The sequence below is a fragment of the Plecotus auritus genome (assembly GCF_963455305.1).
Source record: "Plecotus auritus genome assembly, chromosome: 4".
In the NCBI taxonomy this organism is placed as follows: Eukaryota; Metazoa; Chordata; class Mammalia; order Chiroptera; family Vespertilionidae; genus Plecotus; species Plecotus auritus.
The window spans coordinates 139,209,856-139,232,699 of record NC_137775.1 but is presented as its reverse complement, the minus strand read 5'-3'; the positions used below and the strand labels follow the sequence as shown (position 1 = coordinate 139,232,699).

The 22,844-nt window shown below is 41.9% G+C and overlaps 1 protein-coding gene across 4 annotated transcripts in view; it reads left to right on the top strand.

Annotated features, from left to right (window-relative positions):
- The window catches only part of TPK1 (thiamin pyrophosphokinase 1), a 291,293-nt gene that overhangs the window by 208,763 nt on the left and 59,686 nt on the right, over positions 1–22,844 (top strand). For all 4 annotated transcript variants that reach the window (XR_013960388.1, XR_013960389.1, XM_080664317.1 and 1 more), the window contains one exon: positions 5,311–5,422. Coding sequence is in view for 2 of the 4 variants with exons in the window: in XM_080664317.1 (XP_080520443.1) it covers positions 5,311–5,422 (112 nt within the window). In the remaining 2 variants the exon portion in view is untranslated. The remainder of the gene's footprint in view (positions 1–5,310; positions 5,423–22,844) is intronic.

The following is a 22,844-nucleotide window of genomic DNA, read 5'->3' as shown; positions in this document are numbered from 1 at the left end:
CCTTGCAGACCTGGTCCCTCCCAACTGCCCTCCCCTGCCGGCCTGATTGCCCACAACTGCCCTCCCCTGCAGGCCATCTTGTGGTGGCCATCTTGTGTCTACATGGGGGCATCCATCTTTGACCACATGGGGGCAGCCATCTTGTGTGTTGGAGTGATGGTCAATTTGCATATTACTCTTTTATTAGATAGGATTTTGTGTTCACTATTCCAAGTTAAGTCTCCTTCCATTTCCCCCCTTTACTGTCTTCTCCCTCACCCTACCCCCGTTCCCTCTGGCAGTTACATTTATGGAACAGAATAAATGAAAATATACACATTTTCTAGTTCTGAGATTTTATATCTCCATGTTCACTGGGGAGATCCTTTCTCTTGTGATTACTTTCAGCCACGTGAGCACTCCCACTATGAAAATATACCAGTCCAAACGTCTGTCTTTGTGTGGGGCAGGTAACTTCTCTGGTAAATGTAGTGTAGATCCTTCAGTTTACTTCTTTCACTATTCTTCCATGCAGGCTATGGAATTTCCTGTGGTGTTTGTTGATAAATTTTTAAGCACCAGAGGACAGCCTTGTATTTAATTAATTTACAAAGGTATTCCCTCACACTGGGTCTACCTGTGTGCCAGAAATTGTGGTTGCTATTAGCCCCAGGGTGTCAGTTCAGCATCAACAGCAATTTGGTGAATAGTTATCCACTTTATAAATGGGCATTGCCATCTGCTCCTCGAATCTCTTACACTAGATGGAAAGTATGTTTATGCCTGTCCTGTGTTCAGTTGCTTTGTGAATGATCTTGTTAAATTGCTGTGTTTTTTTCTGATGTCCACACTAAGATAACTTGGGGTAAAACTTGGCATAGCTATTGGATTTAAGAACTGTAAACAGGATTCAGATGACTCTGTCTTTGGTATTTCTGCAAAGCAAAATCTGGGGCAAACTTTTATCTTTTCTCTCAATCATGTCCTCCTCATTTTCAAAGAAGAGGTAACTGTGTATCTTTTGCTCTATACTTTCCTGACGCTGCCTGTCCTTAACACACTCACAAGTATGATTTCTAGCATAGGTATCAGGCAACGTCTTTGCTCCCTTTCACTAAATTACCATTTCATACCTTTTTGAAGTAATTAATGTGTTTTAAATAACCACAATTGGAAAAGCATAGTGTCTGATTGACTTTTATTGCGTCTTTACTGTATAGAAGTGCCTTTGACTTCAGAGGCTCAGAACAGGAGACAGAGCAGGAGCCTGTGCGGTGGTGATTCATGAACATGGATGGAAGTTGCAGGTTGGTCAGGTGGCCCTAGTCTTCAGTAATGGCATAAATCTTCAGGGAAGTTCTTTAATGTCAGGCTCTGTGCCTGCCTGTGTCAAATCACATATAGGCTGGCATATATTATAAATCTAGAAATCTGAGGAATGAATAAAAATTCCTTTTGTTGTTCATTTTTGAAAGATTTCACATAGATGTGAGAATATAGGAGAAAAGCATAGATAGCATTGCTCTCCTTTAGCCATGCAAAGCTAAATCTACATGTTTATAAACACAAGATCATGCACATGCAGCAGCTCATATTTTTGGAACAAAAGAAAAAAGTGTGAATTGATTGTGTTATACAGTCTATGGGTTTTGACAAATGCATAATGTCATGTATTCACCGTTACAGTGTCACACAGAATAGTTTCCCTGCCCTGTGCACCACTCTTTCCTCCCAATCCTCCCCTCATCAGTGAATGTCCCAGCACTGCTGTGTGGCCTTTGCACATGTGCACCCTTGGCCTTCAAACCTCTTCATTGTCCCTCCATGGTGCTGACTCCTGTCCATCTTCATTCTCACACCTGCCTGCCTTCTGCCCTACTCCCCACACCTGAGCATGTCCCTGATTTGTAATTTTCCTGTGTTTTTGTTTTATTTTGTTTTTTGTTTTTGCCTTCCATGCACTCATCATCATTCTCATGTCTATAGCTATGTAAATAATTGGCATGGAGATTCATGAATGAGAAATACAGCTGCTGAAGAAAAGGGCTATTTCACATCTCACTCATCCCTCAGTCAGTCCTGCAGCTTAGTCATGTTATTCACGTGACCAGCTACTCCAGCCAGGGGCAATTTTTAAATCCTCCTTTTTAAAATCTACAACTTGATTTCCATACATGTAAAACAATGACAAAACTAGGGCCAATATGCTTTCTTCCACTTTTCCTCCCCTATGCCTTACAACAATCATAGCATTACTTTTACACGGTAATGTGTAGAACATTTGAATAACAATGATGATTTCTATGCTTTCGCTCTAAATTGATAGAAAAAGAAAATCATCAAAGATTATTATTTGAGATCAAGATTCATTTTTATTTCATTCCTGAGTTTATCTATGTCTGTATTCTAATTATTCCTCTTTCTTTAATTATTGTTTAGAGTTATTAGAATATTGTATCTACTTTTTTCTAAGTCTTGTATGGTTTGCATCTAGAAAACATATTAGTTGTTTTATTTGTTTAGATCCCAGAGTTGAGTCACTAATGCTCATCTGTTCATGGCCCATTGTCATCTCTGCTGCAAGCCTGCTCACTGATTGGTTGATGCCTCCCTTTTATCCCTGTACCACGTTCTGTTCTCCTACTCTTCCCACAGACAAACATGTTAGTGTGCGTAAATAATAGTTTTAAGTTCTGTTATTAGAAAAAGTGTCTTGTGTTTGAATTTACTTTAACTTGTATGGATGGGTTATGTAATTTATCCTAGTTTTGTTTCCTTCTACATACTACGTTTTCACCATGCATTGTGTTTCCAATCCACCCACGGTTCTCTGTGTGCATTTAATCCACTACTTGATGTACATTGATATTTGTTGCCTATGTTTTTTCCCAATGATGAACATCAAGTTCAAAATCCTATATAATAAAAGGGTAATATGCAAATCGACCTAATGGTGGAACAACCGGTCCCTATGATGCGCACTGACCACCAGGGGACAGATGCTTAATGCAGGAGCTGCCTCCTGGTGGTCAGTGCACTTCCACAGGGGGAGCGCCGCTCAGCCACAGGCTGGGCTGATGGCTGGCGAACGCAGCAGCCCACCTCCATGCAGCACTAAGGATGTCTGACTGCAGCTTAGGTCTGCTCCCCACAGCAAGCAGGCCTAAGCCATCAGTCAGACATCCCCTGAGGGCTCCCGGACTGTGAAAGGGCGCAGACCGGGCTGAGGGACTCCCTGCCACCCAAGTGCACAAATGTCATGCACCAGGCCTCTAGTGTATTATACACTGAGTGGCCAGATTATTATGATCTCTGAACACATAATAATCTGGTCACTCAGTGTATATCCTATATAATAAAAGGCTAATATGCAAATTGTCCCCTCAACCAGGAGTTTGACCAGCAGGCAGGCCAGCCAACCGCCCATGTCTCCTCCCCCTGGCCAGGCTGGCCGGACCCCACCCATACACAAATTCATGCACTGGGCCTCACATATATATATATATATATATATATATATATACACACACACACACACACACACACACACACAGACACACACACATACATACATATACACACACACTCACACTGAGTGGCCAGATTATTATGCGTTCAGAGATCATAATAATCTGGCTACTCAGTGTATATTCCCTTTACATTTTTCTTTGCATTTGAATATATTTATTTTAGGGAGTGGCTATAGGGTCAAGCCTCCGATTGACCTGTGGCAGGGCCACAAACAAGTCCCAGCTTGGAGGGCAGAGCCCTCTTAGCATAATTAAGCTTAACCTTATAGCACTCCCTAGTTCCTTCCTAGGTAGCTAATGGGCTGTGGGAGGTGCAGCAAGTGCTGCCAAAACAAGTGAAACTCACAAGAACATTGTAAACACGTTGACCACTACCCTTGTTTTGATCTCACTATAAAATAAAGCCTCAGCTTGCAGGTGGGATCTTTGTGTGTCCTCATCCAGGCCCGGGAGATCCACCGAGCCCCAGCTGTATTCTCTTTAATCCTTTACGGCCCCTCCTCAGGCTCACCAAACCCTTGTGCTGGCGTGGCACAATTTATAAGCCCTTTTAATCCAGTTTATACCTTCTGCTTGAATGTTCAAAATATACCTTATGTGTATGAATTATATAGGTAATGAATATCCAGATGGACTTGTATTAAATTTCAAGGACTTCTATGAAATCTAGACAATTATTTGCCTAATAACAGCAATCCTTTGACCAAGACAAAGAAAGCCTACTCATATGTTTAAGCCTTATAGACAGCAAAATAAAGTTTTTAGAAGCTTATAACATAGAGTACCAAAGGCAACATTGGAATAAAAGTAAAATGACTGCAAAAGGACTCTTAGATGCCTTAGTCTGGTAATAAGTTGTAATTATACATACTGTAAGATGTTATTTTATTAAAATAAACAATATCCTTTGGAACTTTTTCTTCTGGGATATATGAATGGTAAAAAACAAAACACTTTTTTATTCTGTTATTGAATGCATGCATGCCTTGGCATTTCCCCGCAAGGACTTGAGGTATCTTTCTATAAAGACCATGTACCCAAAGGATAGTGAATAGAACAGAAATGGAAAATCATTACTTTGTAGAAGAGGCGTTTTCAAGTATTCTATTTAAAAGGAAACATTGTGGGTTCAATTGAGCATTACATTTAACTTTAATCTTCTTTTAAATGGAAACACTTGAAAGTTGGTAGATTGCGAAAGTTTTCATAATCAAAATGGAAGAAACATGCTAGTTTGTTGGGACAGGTACTCTGTTTCAGGTAGAGGCACTCTCACTGAGCAGCTCCTAGGCATCTATACATATAAAAAACAGGTTGACCACTATTAGGATGGACATTGAATGCTCAAATTTATAATCTCAGAAAAAGCAGAGGTTTTACTTAAGAACCAATATTTTATTTACACTTGAGCATGTGTTTGAGTAAGGCTCTAGAATTCTGCATCACATAGTGCCACATCTTTAGTTTGTAGAACCAGTTTAGTCTCTGAAATTGGCAGGTGGGTATAGATAGGAACTGTTATCTCTGTGTGATCCTGGACACATTTAATCTCTGCAAGCTTTCAGTTTCCTCGTGTAAAAGTGATAACTAACATAAGCTACCTTGTAAAATTGTCACTAGGATTAAGTCAGGTGAAAGCTCCTAGCATTATTCAACATATACTATATACATTTGTTATTAGGATTAAGTATGATAAACCATGTTCCTAGGTTGTACCTGGTACTTCCAACCAGGTATTCGGTGCTCATTAATGTCTCTCTTTCTCTTTCCTGTTTTAATGAACTTCCCTTCTCTGCTTCAGGGAAAGCACAGATTGCACGTAGACACTGGAATGGAAGGTGATTGGTGTGGCCTTATTCCTGTCGGACAGCCTTGCAATCAGGTTACAACGACAGGCCTGAAGTGGAACCTCAGTAAGTAAAGCCCTTGCACAGAGTGAGGCTTTCTTTCTTTCTTTTTTAAATTTATCTTTGGGATATATCTAGGAGTGGAAATGCTGGTTCATGTGGTATGTCTCTAACCTTTCTTGGAACTGCCAGATTGTTTTCCAAAGTGGCTACATCATTTTATATTCCCACCAGCAATGTATGAGGGTTCCAGTTTCTCTACGTCTTCATCAACACTTGTTATTATCTACTTGTTTAATACACACCTTAGTCTTATCTCATTGTGGTTTTTATTTTATTTTTCCTGGTAACTAATGACATTGAACATCTTTTCATATGTTTATGGGCCATTTGTATATTTTGTTTGAAGTAATGTCTGTGCAGATCTTATGCCCATATTTTAGTCACATTATTTCTCATTTTAGGTTGAGTTGTGAGATTCCTATATATATTCCAGATACAAGTCCTTTATCAGATATATAACTTGTAAATATTTTCTCAGAATCTTCGGCTTATCTCTTAATTTTCTAAAATCTCATTAACTAAATTCATTTAATTTTGATAAAGTCCAGTTTTTCCATTTATTGATTGTACTTTCAGTGTCGAACCTAAGAACTCTTCAGGATTTTATGTACTTGAAACCTAGTTTACTTTCCCAGAGAGGTAGCTATTCTAACTAATGTAGCAAGTTCTTTTCATAATCAAACCTCAATTAGCTACTCTTATTAAATTTTAAAATGTTTTCCCAGTAGTTACTAACTGTATTAAGTTCTAGTTCTACTAAAACTATCTGATTTTAAAAGAAAAATAAATGAAGTAGATCTGTTCATGAAATAATGCTAATGCCAAAAGAGCCATCAGGCCTTGTGAATTAACGCTAGTCTCTTTAAGGTATCACAGTAATTTAATCAAAGAGCCTGGCTGATTACCAAAGGGCTTATCCCCTGATTGACCAATGCCTCTATGGTTATAAAAAGTAAAGTAGCGAACCAGGTCGTCATTCTTTTGTAGCATATAAAGCTTTCAGGTTCCCACAAGGAAATAAATATTTCAAGAAAGAAATAATTTGAAGATGAAATGATACTTTAAAAAGAACTGTCCATGAGCCATTGCTGAAAAAATTAGGGGGAAAATGAGATATTTTGAAGCAAGTGTCCAGAGAAGTCATCAGATTTGAAATGAGGGTGAGAACAGATCTCCAGTGTACAGAAGTATGAGACAGGCCTTGAAGCTGGTTAGCTGAAACTGACATGACCTCCCATGAGAAACTTTCTGGAAACATTCCAGCCTAAAACAATCATACTCTTTAGAGTTCCCATTCTTTCCAAGGACTGTTCCTACAGTGGTGAGCCTCTGCCTGAATTGGAAGTGGCTTTACTTTTCAGAGCTGACACCAAGATAGGAGGAACATGGAGCAAAGAGAAGTGAGGGTTGGCCATCTGGGCAGTAGCCTCCGCTTCCTTTATTGTACAGTAATGGGAGAGAGTCATAGGATTAGACATGCTTCTTCAGGGCTCTTTAGAACATCCTCTTACTGTGTACCATGGTCATGCGCATATCCTAATTCTGTATCATGAAGTTTATTCCAGGATGGGGGCCTTTGGTATGATGAGGGTAGGGCTTTTAACCTTCCTACCTGGGTTAGTATTTGATCCTGCCTAAATGCTATACACTATTACTTATTTATATATTTACAAATTACTTTGACTTTTGAAATCATTTTTTCTTTACAACTTTATGAAAATAATTAGGAACTTCATGGAGTATTCAAAATAATAGAGTTGAGACACAGTGTTTAATTATCTCTGTTAAAAGTGCTAATTAATGGGGTCTCCCAATAGGTAATATAAACTCATTAAAAAGTAATAAAAATTACGTGAAATGACATAATGTTGACTTGAAGAGAAGTAGAAAGATTTCTTTACCTGTGTTACAGGAACCAGAAATACCAGAAATTGTGTTACCAGACAGACCCCTGAGTTGAAGGGAGAGGGTTGTTCCCTCCTCGGTTCTTGTCAGTCTCAAGAGAAATAATTCAAACAAGTGACAGACAGCAGCATTGTAGTAAAGCAAATTTATTAAAGAAGTAAAGCAAGTAAACTTATTAAAGAAGCAAGGAAGGCAAATCTATCAAAACACATATGGCATAAAGTGCAGATGGGCTCTCAGCTTATCTGAGGAGCGAGCCTGGTAGGGGTTCAAAGGGTTTTATACTTTTCTGTCTATAGGTTTGTGGGGGGTTTTTTGTTGTTTGTTTTTTAATTCTTTATTGTTTAAAGTATTACATATGTCTCCTTTTTCCTCCATTGACCTCTCCCCCCAGCACATGCCCTCACCCCCATGTTGTCTGTGTCCATGGGTTATGCTTACATGCATGCATATAAGTCCTTTGGTTGTTCTCCTACCCCCTACCCCTGCCTTGCCTCTGCAATTGGACAGTCTGTTCTATGTTTCTATGTCTCTGGATCTATTTTTGTTCATCAGTTTATATTGTTCATTATATTCCAGAAATGAGTGAGATCATGTGATATTTATCTATCTTAGTATAATGCTCTCCATGTCCATCCATGCTGTTGCAAATGGTAAGAGTTCCTTCTTTTTTACTGTCTATAGGTTTTAAGATTCCTCTGCCAGATATCTTGGTACAGATTAGCTCTCAAGGTCTCCCTTTTACTTTTTTGTTGCTTTTTTGGGGAATGTTTGTATATACACCTTGTCATCTTGGCAAATCCTAAGATGGCTGACTTCTTTGTTCAGTGGGTGAGATAAACTCCCCTTTGTTCCTTCCCACTTCACCCCCACTTGCCTTAGCATTTCCAGGGTGATTAAAGCTATGTGTTCTCTGCTTAGGGAGAATAGATAATTAATCATTTGTTCTAAAGTGTCCTTGGTTAGGGGAAATAGGTCTTGCTGCAAGTTGCCCAAACTGTTTGGCCTTGTTTAATTTTCCCTCTTCCACTTGCCCTGGGATTTTCCTAGCTTCTTACTATCCTGGTACACATGGAAGAGCCCCTGCTCTTGTCTGTGAAAGCAGAGCCCTGAGGTCAGTGTCATTTCTGTCATTTCATCATTCACACCTCAAAAGTGACTGGTTGGGGCTGGGCCTAGATAGGGGAATGGTAATGTAGTAACTTAGGGGCTACTGCTTTTTGGGTCAAGGACAGTAAGCAAGGCCTTAAGGAAGCATATCTGAGTAGTCCTCAGGTGGTCTCCAGGCTTGATTTCTTCCAGGCTACACTTATTCTAAAAATCTGATGCCACATGTTCTAAAAGTAGTCCGACTTACCTGTTTCAATTTGCAGTATCTCCCATCACATTCTGTCTTAAAAAAAAAGTGTGGTAGATGCCTATGTATCCTATCATCCAGAAGTGAATCTTTATAAATATTGTTGATTACAATACTTCATTTCATAATGGTGTGCTGAGAACATTCTGTGATGTGTCTAGTTCAAGATTTTCTCCAGGCTGTATGCAGTTGGCACTAAAATAGCTACTTCCTAGATCAGTGCACGCTCACCTTTAGAGTACACCCATATTGCTCTGACAGTGATTCTAGCAATGTGACTTCGTCCTAGGGCCATTCAGAGTCCCCTGCTCCAAGTCTTTACCCAGCTCTTGGTATTGTTAGCTTTGATCTCATTTGCTGATCGGTTCAGTGTCAATCATACCTCCATATCTGGTTGTGTACTCTGCTGGAGAGGGAAAGTACCTTGTCTAGTTACAGGTCATGCAGGTGTCTTTGTCAGTGGATTGCTACTGCCTTTTGCCTATTAGCCTTTGGGCTAACTTAGTTTATTCCTTATTAATTCTTAGAAGTTCTTCAGACCCTTATTATCATCCACCTGGCTATTCTTTGCCTTTCCCATTTGTGTGTGGCCTTTTTGTATCACCAAGATTGTGATTAGTTAAAGGTAGTCAAATTTATGAATCTTTTTCTTTAAGGTTTGTAATGTCTGTGTCTTAAGTCCTCTTTCTGTTTCCCATGTTCTCATATTTTAGTTTTATGTTTTATTTTTAGGTATTTTCTTTCATTTGAAATTGATTTTTGTGTGTATGACATGAGTTAGAGATCCAATTTTGTTTTCCTTAATGATAACCAGTTGCCCCAGAATCATTTATCATCCTTTCTCCAGTGATTTGCAATGTACCGGAAGTTTTACTATTCCTGAGTATGTTTCTTGAGTCTCTATTCTGTTCCCTTGCTTACATTCTTCTTGTACTGATACCACACTGCCCTAAAATAATACATCTATTATCTTACAGTTTTGGAGGTCAGAATCTAAAATGGGTTTTAGGGGACTAAAATCAAAGTGTTGGTAGAGCTGCAGTCCTCCTGGGGGTTCCAGTGGAGAATCCTTTTTCACCATTTCCAGCTTCTAGCAGAGGTAGGGAACCTTTTTTCTGCCAAGGGCCATTGGGATATTTATAATATTATTCGTGGGCCATACAAGTTACCAACTTAAAAATTAGCCTGCTATATTTGGTCACATATTTAATTAACTCACCCCTAAGCCTTGGCAGGGCCAGCCCTAATGATTTTGTGGGCCTTATGCAGCCCTCAGGCTGGATGTTCCCCATCCCTGCTCTAGAGGCTCCCAGACCTCTCAGCTAGCTATTCCTTCCTCAGTCTTCAAGGCTGGCAGCCTGATGTGATCACTTCCCTCTGTGATGTCTGCTTCCATTGCCACACCTTTTTCTCGGACTCTCACTATTTAGGACTTTGTTGATCCTGGGACAAACCTGGGTAATCGAGGATAATCCCATTTTAACATTTTCACTTTAATTACATTTGCAGAATCCCTCTGTTATGTAAGGAATTTATTCTCAGATTCCAGGGACTACAATGCAGACATTTGGGGCGGGGGGACCATTATTCACCCTTCTATAGCAGGTCTGTAATTGATAAATTAAATAATTTCTGAAATAATACTTATTGAATACAATTATATCGTTGAATCTTTAGAGTGATTCTGAAAATTAATGTATGGAGGTTGTTTCTATTGTCAGTGAGAAACTGAATTTCGGTGTTGTCATTCATCTGGCCTCAGATAACGTGTGACAAAGACTGAAGACAAAATTAAAACAAAATTAAAAACAAACCAATTATGTGAGTACGATTTAATTGGTGTCCACACACACAAAAAAAGAGGTTACAATTTCCATTCGGTCTGATTTCTGTTCCCCAAGGATTGTAGTCACATTTAGTCAAATGTCCAGTCTGGTCCCTGAGAACCAGGAAGGAAATCAGAAGGTTTGCTACAGCTCCATCCAGTTATGGGTTGCAACCAGTTTCTTATTAGACATGCTCCTTTTTTTCTATCCTGCTTGTATTTCTTCTCTTTTCTGGCCTTTGAGATTATACTTATATGAGAAACAGAGTTTCTATCAATGAGAGGCAACAATCAGATGTGAGATTAAAATAGTAAAAAAAAATGAAGGGTGAAAATTTGACATGTATTTCTTTTATAGCCATGTATTAGAATCTAAGGGTTCTAAAGGTCCTTAAAGAGCAGTCAAGTATTAATTAATTCACTGGGCACACACACACTGTCAAGTATTGGGTCACTGCTTATACCTTCATCACCTTTCTTCCTACCCTTCCGCACACACAGACACTTGTGCCCACCTATGTATTTGTACTACCATGTATTACAACTTGGGTGTTATTATTATATAGATTCTGGGGATATAAACTGACACTTTTGTTTAGTTCTGAATATGAGCAGTTGAGGAATCATTACATAAAATGACAAGCATGGCACCTGGCCGGCGTGGCTCAGTGGTTGAGCATCAACCTATGAACCAGGAGGTCATGGTTTGATTCCCAGTCAGGGTATATGCCCAGGTTGCAGGCTTTATCCCCAGTGTGTGGTACATGCAGGAGGCAGAGGATCAGTGATTCTCATTATATATATATCCCTCTCCCCTCCTCTCTGAAATCAATAAAAATGGATTAAAAAAAACAACAAGCATGGGAAACTAGGACCCAGCTTTTATGAAGAAGGCAAAGTTGTGGCGGGGGGTCAATAAGCAGTACATATTTTTGTTCTGGAGAGAAAGTACAAAGAGGAACAACAATATTTTTGGGTTATGTTATTCTGAAGACTTTTCAAATACTCTATCTGTAAACAAATATTACATTTTCAGACATTTCAGACTAATGACATATAGCTTACTACAAACTTGTATTAAATACATATTTCATTAACTCAGCTCCAATTCTATTTTTTTGTGCTGCAGATTTGGAACTAGACATGAATGATGTTTCTTCTCTTTAGTTCTCATCCTTCTGTGATTCTACTGAGAGCATAAGGAACCATCAATAATTTACTGTATGCATAATCATCCCGCTTTGTTTTTAGAAAACTCTAACAATCTGACAACACATTTGTTATGGTTGATTCTTGGCATTTAAATATGTAAACAATTAACAGGCATTTGGAGGGAATATGATAAATGGGAATATGTGAGGAGGCAAATATTTCATTGACCAGCGCTCAGGAACATATTATAACTCAGGTTTGCCTCCCAAGTTGTTTAAATGAGTTGATTTCCTAGTATTTATGTGGTCAGGCTGATGGATGAGAGTGACTCCAGTGTAAGCTCTAGGGTCCCTTTCCATTTCCCTCCTCCAGGTTTCACTTTTGTGCTGATTCAGACGAGAGTTCTGTGCATTCAGCCATCCAGCTAATATACCGAGACAGGAAAGCAATAACTTTTGATCATTGTATGAATTATAGAGAAAGTATCAAAGGGTGCAGGTGGATAAACTTTTATTCTGGGAACAGTTTAGTGGGTATACTTTTCTACTGGGTCCAAATAGCCGTACTTCGTATTTTGAATAGCACAACCTGTCTTTTCTCTACACTCATTCTAATCCAGGTATAACATCAATGCTTTTATTAATGCAGAGGAAGTATTATTTCCATTTTTTAGATGGGGAAACTGAGACTTAGGATGTGAAGTGAATTGTCCAAGCTTATTTTCCTAACCTAGTCCTCTGTGCGCATGAAAAGATCCATCACTGGTTATATGTATTTTTAAAAGCTTTGAACATGGTGAAATAACCTATCTCACAGTCCTTTACCTGAATGAAAGTAGAATTTTCCCTGAATGTGGGCAGGGTTAGAGACAAAGGAGACAGAGAACTAACCTTAGCCATTAAAATCATGCTTAAGCCCTATTAAGACATTCTTTGCACCCTGAGAGCCAGAGATCACAAGCTAGAGCTCACGCAGGTTTGTGGCACCTATAGTTTCAGTGTAATGCAGGCCCAGTCTGATGTCTGATCACCAAGGTGATTATAAACTGAACTCTACACTCATCATTATTCTCAAGGTACTAGCATTAAGAATTCAAGGAAAAAAGGTATATTAACCTTTCACAGAGGAGGGTGGAGGGTAAATGGTTAAGACAGGGTTTTTGAATTTAAAGATTCAAGGGTGAAAAAAAAGAAGGAACAGTGATAACAGAGCAGGACGGTGTGGTGGTGGGAGGCTGAGATTGCACATGGGTTTCTCAGCAGTGAGCTGCTACTATGTCGAGAAGGTTACATGGAGGCCAAATTGTGAAAAAGCTGAAATATTTGTAAAGCAGTAGGCTTATTAAAGAAGGGGAGATTGTGTGGCCTTTAAATAGATCTCTGTATCTCAAAAAAAAAAAAAATATTTGCTTAATTTTTTTCTGCCTATAGTTCAAGGAAAGCCCAAGGTACAGATTACAGAAAGTAAGTTCTTTGTCCAATAGGGTGTGCCACAGAACCACACAGTAGAATTGAATTAGTGAGAGAGGGTAGAAATTTTAACACAGCCAAAAAAAAGCCCAGCTATTGTGGCTCAGTGGTTGAGCTCAGGAGGTCATGGTTCGATTCCAGGTCAGGGCACATGCCCAGGTTGTGGGCTTGGTTCCCAGTGGGGAGCATGCAGGAGGCAACTGATCAGTGGTTCTCTTGCATCATTGATGTTTCTATCTCTTCCTCTCCCTTCCTCTCTGAAATCAGTAGAAATATTTTTATTAAAAACTAAAAAAAAAAAAAAAGTCCAGAAAAGGGAAGAGATTAAGGCTGTAAGCCCCTTGACAAAGTAACTCTCTAAGATTAGTGTATACCATGTTACTTACCTTCTTTCTGTAATTTATACCTTGAGTTCCCTTGAGGAACCCTAGAGGCCCGGTGCACCAATTTGTGCATGGGTGGGGTTCCTCAGCCTGGCCGGCAATAGAGGCCTATCAGGGGGCCGGCCAGCCAGGGGGAGGGACCGCGGGAGGTTGGCCAGCTGGTTGCGGGGGGCTGTCAGGCCAGGGGGAGGGGCCATATGTTGGCCAGCCTGGGGACGGGGGCTGTGGCAGGTTGGCTGGCTGGCTGGGGGGAGAGGCCGTGGGAGGCTTGCCTGGGGAAGGGGAGGGGCTGTAGGAGGTTAGCTGGCCGTGGAAGGTTGGGTGTGGGAGTGCACTGACCACGAGGGGGCAGCTCCTGTGTTGAGCATCTGCCCTTTCATGGTCAGTGCGCGTCATAACGACTGGTTGACCAGTTGTTCTGGTCATTTGGTCATAACGGTCACTTAGGCTTTTATATATATATACTAGAGGCCCAGTGCACAAAATTTGTGCAGGGGGGGGGGGTTGTGTCCCTCAGCCCAGCCTGCACCCTCTCCAATCTGGGACCGCTCGAGGGATATCCGATTGCCCTCATACAATCCAGGACTGCTGGCTCCCAACTGCTCGCCTGCCTGCCTGCCTGCCTGCCTGATTGCCCCTAACCGCTTCTGCCTGCCATCCTGATCACCCCATAACCACTCCCCTGCCAGCCTGATTGATGCCTAACTGCTCCCCTGCCAGCCCGATTGCCCTTAATTGCCCTCCCCTGCCGGCCTGGTCATCCCTAACTGCCCTCCCTTGCCAGTCTGGTTGCCCCTAATTGCCCTCCCCTGCAGGCCTGGACACCCCCAACTGCCCTCCCCTCCTGGCCTGGTCTCCCCTAATTCCCCTCCCCTGCAGGCCTGGTCACCCCCAACTGTCCCCCCTTCAGGCCTGGGTCCCCCCTAACTGCCCTCTCCTGCTGGCCTGGTTGCCCCCAACTGTCCTCCCCTGCAGTCCTGATACCCCCAACTTCCCTCCCCTTCAAGCCTGGCCCCTCCCAACTGCCCTCCCCTGCAGGCCTGGTCCCCCCCAACTGCCATCCCCTGCAGGCTTGGTCCCCCCCAGCTGCCCTCCCCTGCAGGCCTGGGTCCTTCCCAACTGCTCTCCCCTGCAGGCCTGGTCCCTCCCAACTGCCCTCCCCTGCTGGCCTGATTGCCCACAACTGCCCTCCCCTGCTGGCCATCTTGTGTCCACATGGGGGCGGCCATATTGTGCGTTTGAGTGATGGTCAATTTGCATATTACCCTTTTATTATATAGGATAATGTTTTGAATTTCTCTCGTGCAGAATTCCAGTAGGGAAAGGTAGACAGAGTGCATTGTGTCCACTGATGGTGGCAAAGCATGGCCCAGGGCAGCAGCTCTCAAGTGCCACAGTGTCTCCATCGGTTGTGAATTATGTCACAAGTGATCTGTAAGTAAGTGTAACTACTAGTGCTCTTGATTGATTTTTTTAATTTGTTAAAACAGGTTAAGGTCACTCCTAAAATCATGTCTCGCCTGGCAATTGCATGTACTTCCTTAGATGGAAAAGGAATCTGTAGAGCTAGAGTCAGGGTTACGGAACTTGTAGGTGCTTTCCCCCCTCATCTGCGGAGCCTCATTCTGTATGCAGAGCTGTTACTCAGTCACCACTAACTTATGGCAATCACAAATTAATTAGAGTCTAGTGAATGAAAGTTTGTAGTTAACTGTGTTTTCTGTTTAACTTCACCCATGAATAAAATTTTAATAATGAAGGTATGACTAGAAGAAGGAAAGGAGAGTAGTACAGCAATCACTTTCTTATACTTGCACCTAAAAATTTAAATTAAGTGAGGGGTAGATGGGAGGCAACTGCCATGTCAGTCAGTATAGTGAAACAGATTTAAGACAAATTTGTGACCTAGAAGTCCACAGATTTATTTTGATCCCTTCATGTCTCATTAAGAAAATGTCCCTCCTTCTTGGTCTGATTCTGTGTCCCCTTCTATGTAGAACCTGTCCCTAAGTGATATGATCACAACCCATAAGTTTAAAGACATCTAAATGCCATTGCTCCTCAAATGTGGATCCCTGGTGCCCAGAGAGTACCTGTATGGTGTTCTGGTTGGGTGCATCTTTATTGAATGAATGTCTAAGAACCTTGTCTAAGTGAATATGGCCATGACCAAATACTCGATTTCTGTCCCACTGGGTCTCTGTGTTTTCCCCACCTCAGTAAATGAACACATACACAATTAATTGCTCAAAGCAAAAGCCTTATACTTATCCTTCTGTTTGCCCCATCTCCTCTACCATGATCCTAGCCCAGGCCCTCTTTTTATCCCTCCCAGAATTTGCAACAGCCTCTTAATCCATCACCTCATTTCATGATTCTTCACAAAGCAAACAATCTTTCTAAAGCCAAAATGAAACTATGCCATTCCCCTGTTGGGAACACTTTATTGCCTCGTATCTATACTAATAAAAAGGTAATATGCAAATTGGTTGGGACACCCTCACAGTAACGACTGAACAGCAGGCTGCGTGGGGCAACAAGGCTGGTGGGGGATTAGTGAGGGACGACCAAATGACTGAACAAGCAGACTGCGTGGGACAACCAGGCTGGCAGGGGGGTTAGTGAGGGATGACTAAACAACTGAACAGCAGGCTGCATGGGGCGACCAGGCTGTCAGAGGGTTAGTAAGGGACGACCAAACGACTGAACAGCAGGCTTGCATGGGGCGACCAGGCCAGCGGGGGGGGGGGGGGGGGGGGGGGAGTTGATGGCAACCAGGCTGGCAGAGGGGAGGGCAGTTAGGGGTGATCAGGCTGGGGGGGGCAGTTGGGGTTGACCAGGCCAACAGGGGGGGGCAGTGAGGGGCAACCAGGATGGCAGAGGGGGACACTGAGGGGCGACCAGGCCAGCAGCAGGGGGCAGTTAAGAGCGACCAGGCCAGGGGGGGAGGGGGTGGCAGTTGGGGGTGACCAGGCCGGCAGGGGGAGGCAGTTAGGGGTGATCAGGCAGGCAGGCAGGTGAGCAGTTAGGAGCCATCGGTCTCGGATAGTGAGAGGGATGTCTAACTGCTGGCTGTTGGACATCCCCCAAGGGGTCCTGGATTGTAGAGGGTGCAGGCTAGGCTGAGGGGACCCCCCCCCCCTTAGCACAAATTTCATGCACTGAGTCTCTAGTTTACAATAAAAGCCATATGCCTGACTGTGTCCTGCTCCAGGACTGGCCTCCTCCCACCTCTCCAGCTGTACTTCTCTCCCTGTCATTCCGTCACTAGTCACACTGACCTTCTGGTTCCTGCCTTAGGCTCTTTGTATTTGCTTTTTCCTCTGCCTGGAATACTATTCCTCACATCTTCCAATGGATGTGCACATTGTATTATTTAAGCCTCAGCTTACTAATAGATATTGCTTCTTCATGGAAACTATCCTAATAGATAAAAACCCAGGGTCTGTAATGACCGAAGACTTGCCATGGTAACCCAGCACTGACTGCCTCTGCTGCTGGTGCAGTGACCCAGTACTGACTGCCAAGGGGGCTGCAGATCAGGCCCGGAGAGAGGCCTGGAGAAAGGCCTGGAGAGAGAAGCAGGGTCTGATCCATAGCCTCCGTGGCAGCTGTTGATGAGCCTTTGCCTCTCTCTTTCTCCCCAGGCCTGGCCAGCAGCCATGCCTCTCTTTCTCTCTGGGCCTCTGCGGGGGCTGCTGATCAGCCCTGCCTCTCTGATCAGGCCCAGAGATAGGCCCGGAGACACTGACTGACATAGAAACTGACCAATCAGAACAAAATCTGGGTGAAGTGTGAAGAGCCAGTGGCTGCCTAGGAGGCAGAGCTTTTGATGCTGACTGGAATAGAAACCAACCAATCAGAACCAAATCTGGGTGAAGTCTGAGGAGCCAATGGCTGCCTAGGAGGTGGAGCTTTTGACGCTGACTGGCATAGAAACCGACCAATCAGAACCTAATCTGAGTGAACTGCGAAAGCAGAACCTAAGGTGGGGACTGAGGAGGGGTTTTAAGGGCAACAGCTGTTTAGTGTAAGGTGTAAGAAAGCGGTTCAATTTTTTAATGATTGGTTTGGCAGTATAGTGCATATGGCTGGCTATCAGTCCAGATATAGGGATTATGTATTTTTGTCTGCCAAGAGCATCTCCTCCTGCTAAAAAGGCTTTCTCCCTTCCCCCCATTTAAGCAATTCTATCCTATATAATCTATCTATACTACTAAAAGGGTAATATGCTAATTAGACCAGGTCGACCGGCCATCTTCCGGATGTCTAACTTCCTTCCAGACAAAGCCATGGTGGTGGGGGCCGAGTCAGAGAGGGCAGTTGGGGGGCGAGATCAGGCCAGCAGGGGAAGGCCATTGGGGGTGAGATCAGGCCAGCAGGGGAGGGCAGTTAGGGGCAAGATCAGGTTGGCAGGGGAGAGTGGTTAGAGGCGATCAGGCAGCAGGCAGAGGCAGTTAGAGGCGATCGGGTAGGCAGACAGGTGAGCGGTTAGGAGCCAGCGGTCCAAGATTGCGAGAGGGATGTCCAACTGCCGGTGTAGGCCCAATCCCATCGCCCAAGGGGTCCCCAATTGGTAAGGGTGCAGGCTGGGCTGAGGGAACCCCTCCCCCCATGCATGAATTTTGTGCACCGGGCCACTAGTTTCTAATAAGCAGATCTAAATTAGCACCCATGACCTCCCTTCCCAATAAAACTCTTTCCAGCACATTGTCTTAATTGCAGTCATCACTGTTTGATATCACTCTACTCATTGCTCTCTGTCTTCTCGTTAAAAGTTAAGCTTCAGGACAGCAAGGACATCAACTATCTAGCTCTTCACTCTCTTGAACATTGAGTGTGGTTTGTGTGCAGATATTTGCTGAATGTAAACTATGGGATTGGGTCAGATGGCACATGCCAAAATGAAATCAAGAAAGAAGGCTCAGCCTAAGCCTGACCCTCTTGTTCTAACTGCATCATTGACAGTGAAAGACTAAGCCAGGGTTAGCTCTCCCAGAAATGATCAGAATGGAGGACACTCAAGCAGAGAGGAGCATGAGATGGAGATGGGCATCATGCCACACCTACAAGACTACGTCAGGCCAAAGACATGGGGGATGTAGAGGAGGCAGCATCAGGATGGAGTCAGAGACAATACCTGAGATGAATCTTAAAAGTAGTTTTTGCCAAGGAAGGCCTTTCTCTTTAACAGTCTGATGAGCTAAGATGTGCTTTGAAAAATCCCTTAAAATAGAAGTCTCAAAGGAGCCTTGTTCATCACTATGATTCAGTTTTGCTTTGTCCAAAATCCAGGAATTTTCCATATGAAGTCCACCCTGGAGGACAGGCTCTCAGCTGTCAGTCCATAGGTCAAGGCCAGTGCCTAGAATGAGCCTTGAAATCCACAGCTTCCCTTTCCTGAATCCCACCTTATTTTCTAGGCTTCTTCAAACTAAGTATTCCCCTTTGAAGAATTATACCCCACCAGTTGTGATCTTCATGTCTCTGAATCTTTAAAGCATTTGCCAGTGTCACTTGAAGGCATCCATAGCCTTGGATGGTAATTGTAAGGTTCGAGGTGCAGGAAACGGGAATCAGAGACCAAGGCATGTTAAAGAGGAAGTTTATTCCGCACTAACAAGCGAGATTCATTATGGAGGAGGGTAGAAAAACCAGGATTAGAGTAGGGGGAGGAGGAGAAGGAAGGACCCAGCCGGACTGCCTCGCAGACTGGGGAGACAGCAACATGTGCAGCGGTGAACACGCCTTTTGAGGGGAGGAACAGGAAGGGGTAGGGCCCAGGGTGGAAAAGGAAGGGGTGGGGCCCCAGGGCACTCGGCACTCGCTGATTGGTGGTTCAATGTCTCGGAGATGTCCTGGCAGTAGACGTAGGTTACGTCATACTCCGCCCACCAGTTGGGAGAAGGGAGGATCTATCAGTAATACTTGTATAAATGTCTTAGGTCCCTTTCCCTAACTAGATTTTAAATCCCTTAGAGGCAGCGACTGGGTTCCAATCATTCCTGCACCCTCTAAAATATATGCCTTAGACTTTAATGATTAGTATAAAGCTGCAAAGGAAGAGAGCAGTGCACTTAAATATTGGTTCTGCTGCTTACTAGGTATGAGACCTTGTGATTTACTTCTCTGAGCCTACATTTCTCACCTCTAAAATTTAAGTGGTGATAGAGAAGACAATTACCACGTCATAGGACTGTTGAAAGGATTAAATGGATGGTGTGTATGCAGTGCTTGGCACAGAGTATAATAAGCAGTAGATATAAGGATGGTGATGACTTTTACGATTACCCCAGATGTCCATTTTAAGAGGATTCAAGAGGTAGCCCATGTCAAGTGACTGTGATTATAATATTGATGACACTCTAAAATACTGACTGTCATGGAGCCCATAATAAATATCATACCAAAAATTCAGCCATGAATACAGATCCATAGCCTTAATTGAGAAAAAGTTAACAGTGAAAAATCACTTCTGAGTCTTATAAATAGGAAATTGGATTTCCTGATGGGTAATTTAAAATACTTTGGGAGCATAAATATACCTGAAACACTCAAGTTGTAAGTGAGTGACTCAGAGAACAAGGGCAAGGAATCCTGAAATAAATAAGCAACAGCCAATGGCCACTTAAGCTCTTAAAGAGCAAACTGCAGAAAATAAACTCATTTAAATATGCATGAAGCTCCTGAGTTGGGGAAGATGCCTAAATGGGGCTGAATGATTTCCTTTGTTATGTGCATTCTGAGGTGTTAATAATGCCTGGCTTTGTGCCTTATACCTTTGATTAGAACAAACCCCAGAATCTTTTGCCTTTTTAAATTGTTTTTAAAGTAATTTAGATTATAAAACAGGAAAATCCAGTCAAAGTACAGATTGGTTTCACTGATTTGGAAAAGTGGATAGTTACTTTATCAGAAGATACATGGATCCCAGAGAGAATGAAAAGTAATTCTGATTAAATTGTTAGAAAAGAGCTTTAGAGAGGCTGACATAATTTTGCAGAAACTTCTTATAAGTTTGAAACTTGCCAACCTCTTCCCAAAATGCATGCAAAGATTTAATCCACCTCTCGGATGCTGTTTTGCACAGCAGTTTAAGTTCTAAGAATCAATATACTCAATTGTAGACTGTAAGGTCTATTTAGAATGTGTATCAGAATTATTAATTACTCAGTTATTTCCAGTTCATCAGATCTTTTAATTTTCATATGGGAACCACAGATATGAAAATCCTGATATTTTATGTCCTATATACTCAAAAACAAATTTTATGGTTCTATAATTGAACAAATAAAGGGAAAGTTTCCAGGAAGAGGAGGCAGAAATAGCAAAAGCAAATTACCAACTAAAGCAGCAGTCGCCAACCTTTGGGACCTCACGCACTACCAGTGGTCCGCGGACCACCGGTTGGCGACCTCTGTACTAAAGGACTATAGTATTCCAGGCTATGTCCTACCTGATTTTTTAAAGGGGAGGGATTTAAGGAAATTACCATTTGCCCTGCACACACTGGTTGTTGGATAGCTTTTGTGTATGGCAGCATTCCCTTTTTATGCCAAGGCAGTGAGGAGACCTGAGCTACAGAATGGATGTAACTTAGAAAAGGGCTTGGTAGCCCTGCCTGAAACCAAAAACAACCCAAAGAATTGCCAAGAACCATAAAACCAGGAGGAGGGATATGAAATACATCAACTTGACTTGCGGAACATGGAAAAATATTAAATCTATTCTAATTCTATTATTGTTGTCCATGTATTTCCTTTGAGTGTCAGTTATTACAGTCATTTCTGTTTTGCCTTTAGGCTATGAATCACATTAGATAAGTTTTTTGTTGTTTAATTTTTTACTTTGTAAAAACACATAGATTTTCACAAGGGTTTTAAATAATTAGTAAAATATGTATGAGCTTATAGCATATATCCATATAGTTGAATATTTCTTTGATGTCAAAGACTCATTGTTTGTATGCTAAATTGTTCTCTTGGGAAGCTATGATATGTTACAATTACAAATAATCTCTGAAGAGAAATCTTAAGACGCTACTACTAAAAGCGCGCACACACACACACACACACACACACACACACACACACACACACACAGAGTACCATATTCCAGGAACATGGCGCAACATTTGCAAGAATATTTCATGATAGGTCTAGGAGGTATTGATGTAGCTGAGGAATTCAGTAGTGGCAGTGGAAAGATGAGAGACGCTGCCAGAAACTTACGTGGGATCAGATCATGATTGGGTGGTTTTGTGTACTGTAAGGAGAAGTTTGGGTTTACTCTATAGGCAGTGGGGAAACATTTTAAACAGTAGAGAGAATGATCACATTTGTGTTTAACAAAGATTACTCTAGAATCATTGCATGGGTTAGATTAGGGAACAACAGTAAATAGATGTTGTTGTTTTTCCTTTTTAAAAGTCAGATTGTATATGAAACTAGAACTTTATGTCAGTTATCTGAATAAACATTCCAAAGAAGCATTCTCACTCATTCTAAAGGGATAAGATCTATTGAGCGACATTTTTGAAAAATGATGTCTACACTAAGTATATTAATACTCTTTTTCAATATGTACCATTGACTTTTAATATTTTCCATGTTCCGCAAGTCAAGTTTACCTTTAAAATTCCAAATTCAACTTTCATGTCTGCTTATGAAGGAATGAGTTTCTTCCTCAGGCATATGATGTGTACCATCACTTGATTCTTTCCAGAAAAAAAAATTACAAGTGTCTCTTCTCCTTTTGAAATGTGACAAACCTCTATTTCTGAAACTTTTCCCTGTTGCTCTGACCCAACCAAATGACCTAGGAATCTTTTGTTTCAAACAGAGTGATGCAATTTAAAGGACCAGATGTATCACAAATGAAGTTCTATAGACATCAGAAAATCAAGTTACATACTCACAACTACACATACCTACTCTACTGTGTTTTCAGCTCCCTGGTGCTGTTGGTAGAAGGATTATACTTCTTGGCAGAATTCAGATATTATATACAGATGGTGAATATATCTTAATATGTCCTTATGTAGGAACTAACTTTCCTTGATGCTTCTTTAAGAGCACGTCTTAACAATAAATTGAAAGGCAGAATTGTCAGGAAATTTCTATATGAAGTATTATTCCATCACTGCTTGTTATAGAGATTAACTTACTTTTTTAATAGCTCTGGGAGATGTTTTTCTAATCTAGTGCACATGAGCTGTAATCAAAACTAGAATTCCTAATTCTAAGCTCAAAGAGTTGTAGACTAGCCAAATCAGAACCTTTAATAATATTTATAAGGAAAAACCCATCAATCATTTATTCATTCCCTCTTCCTA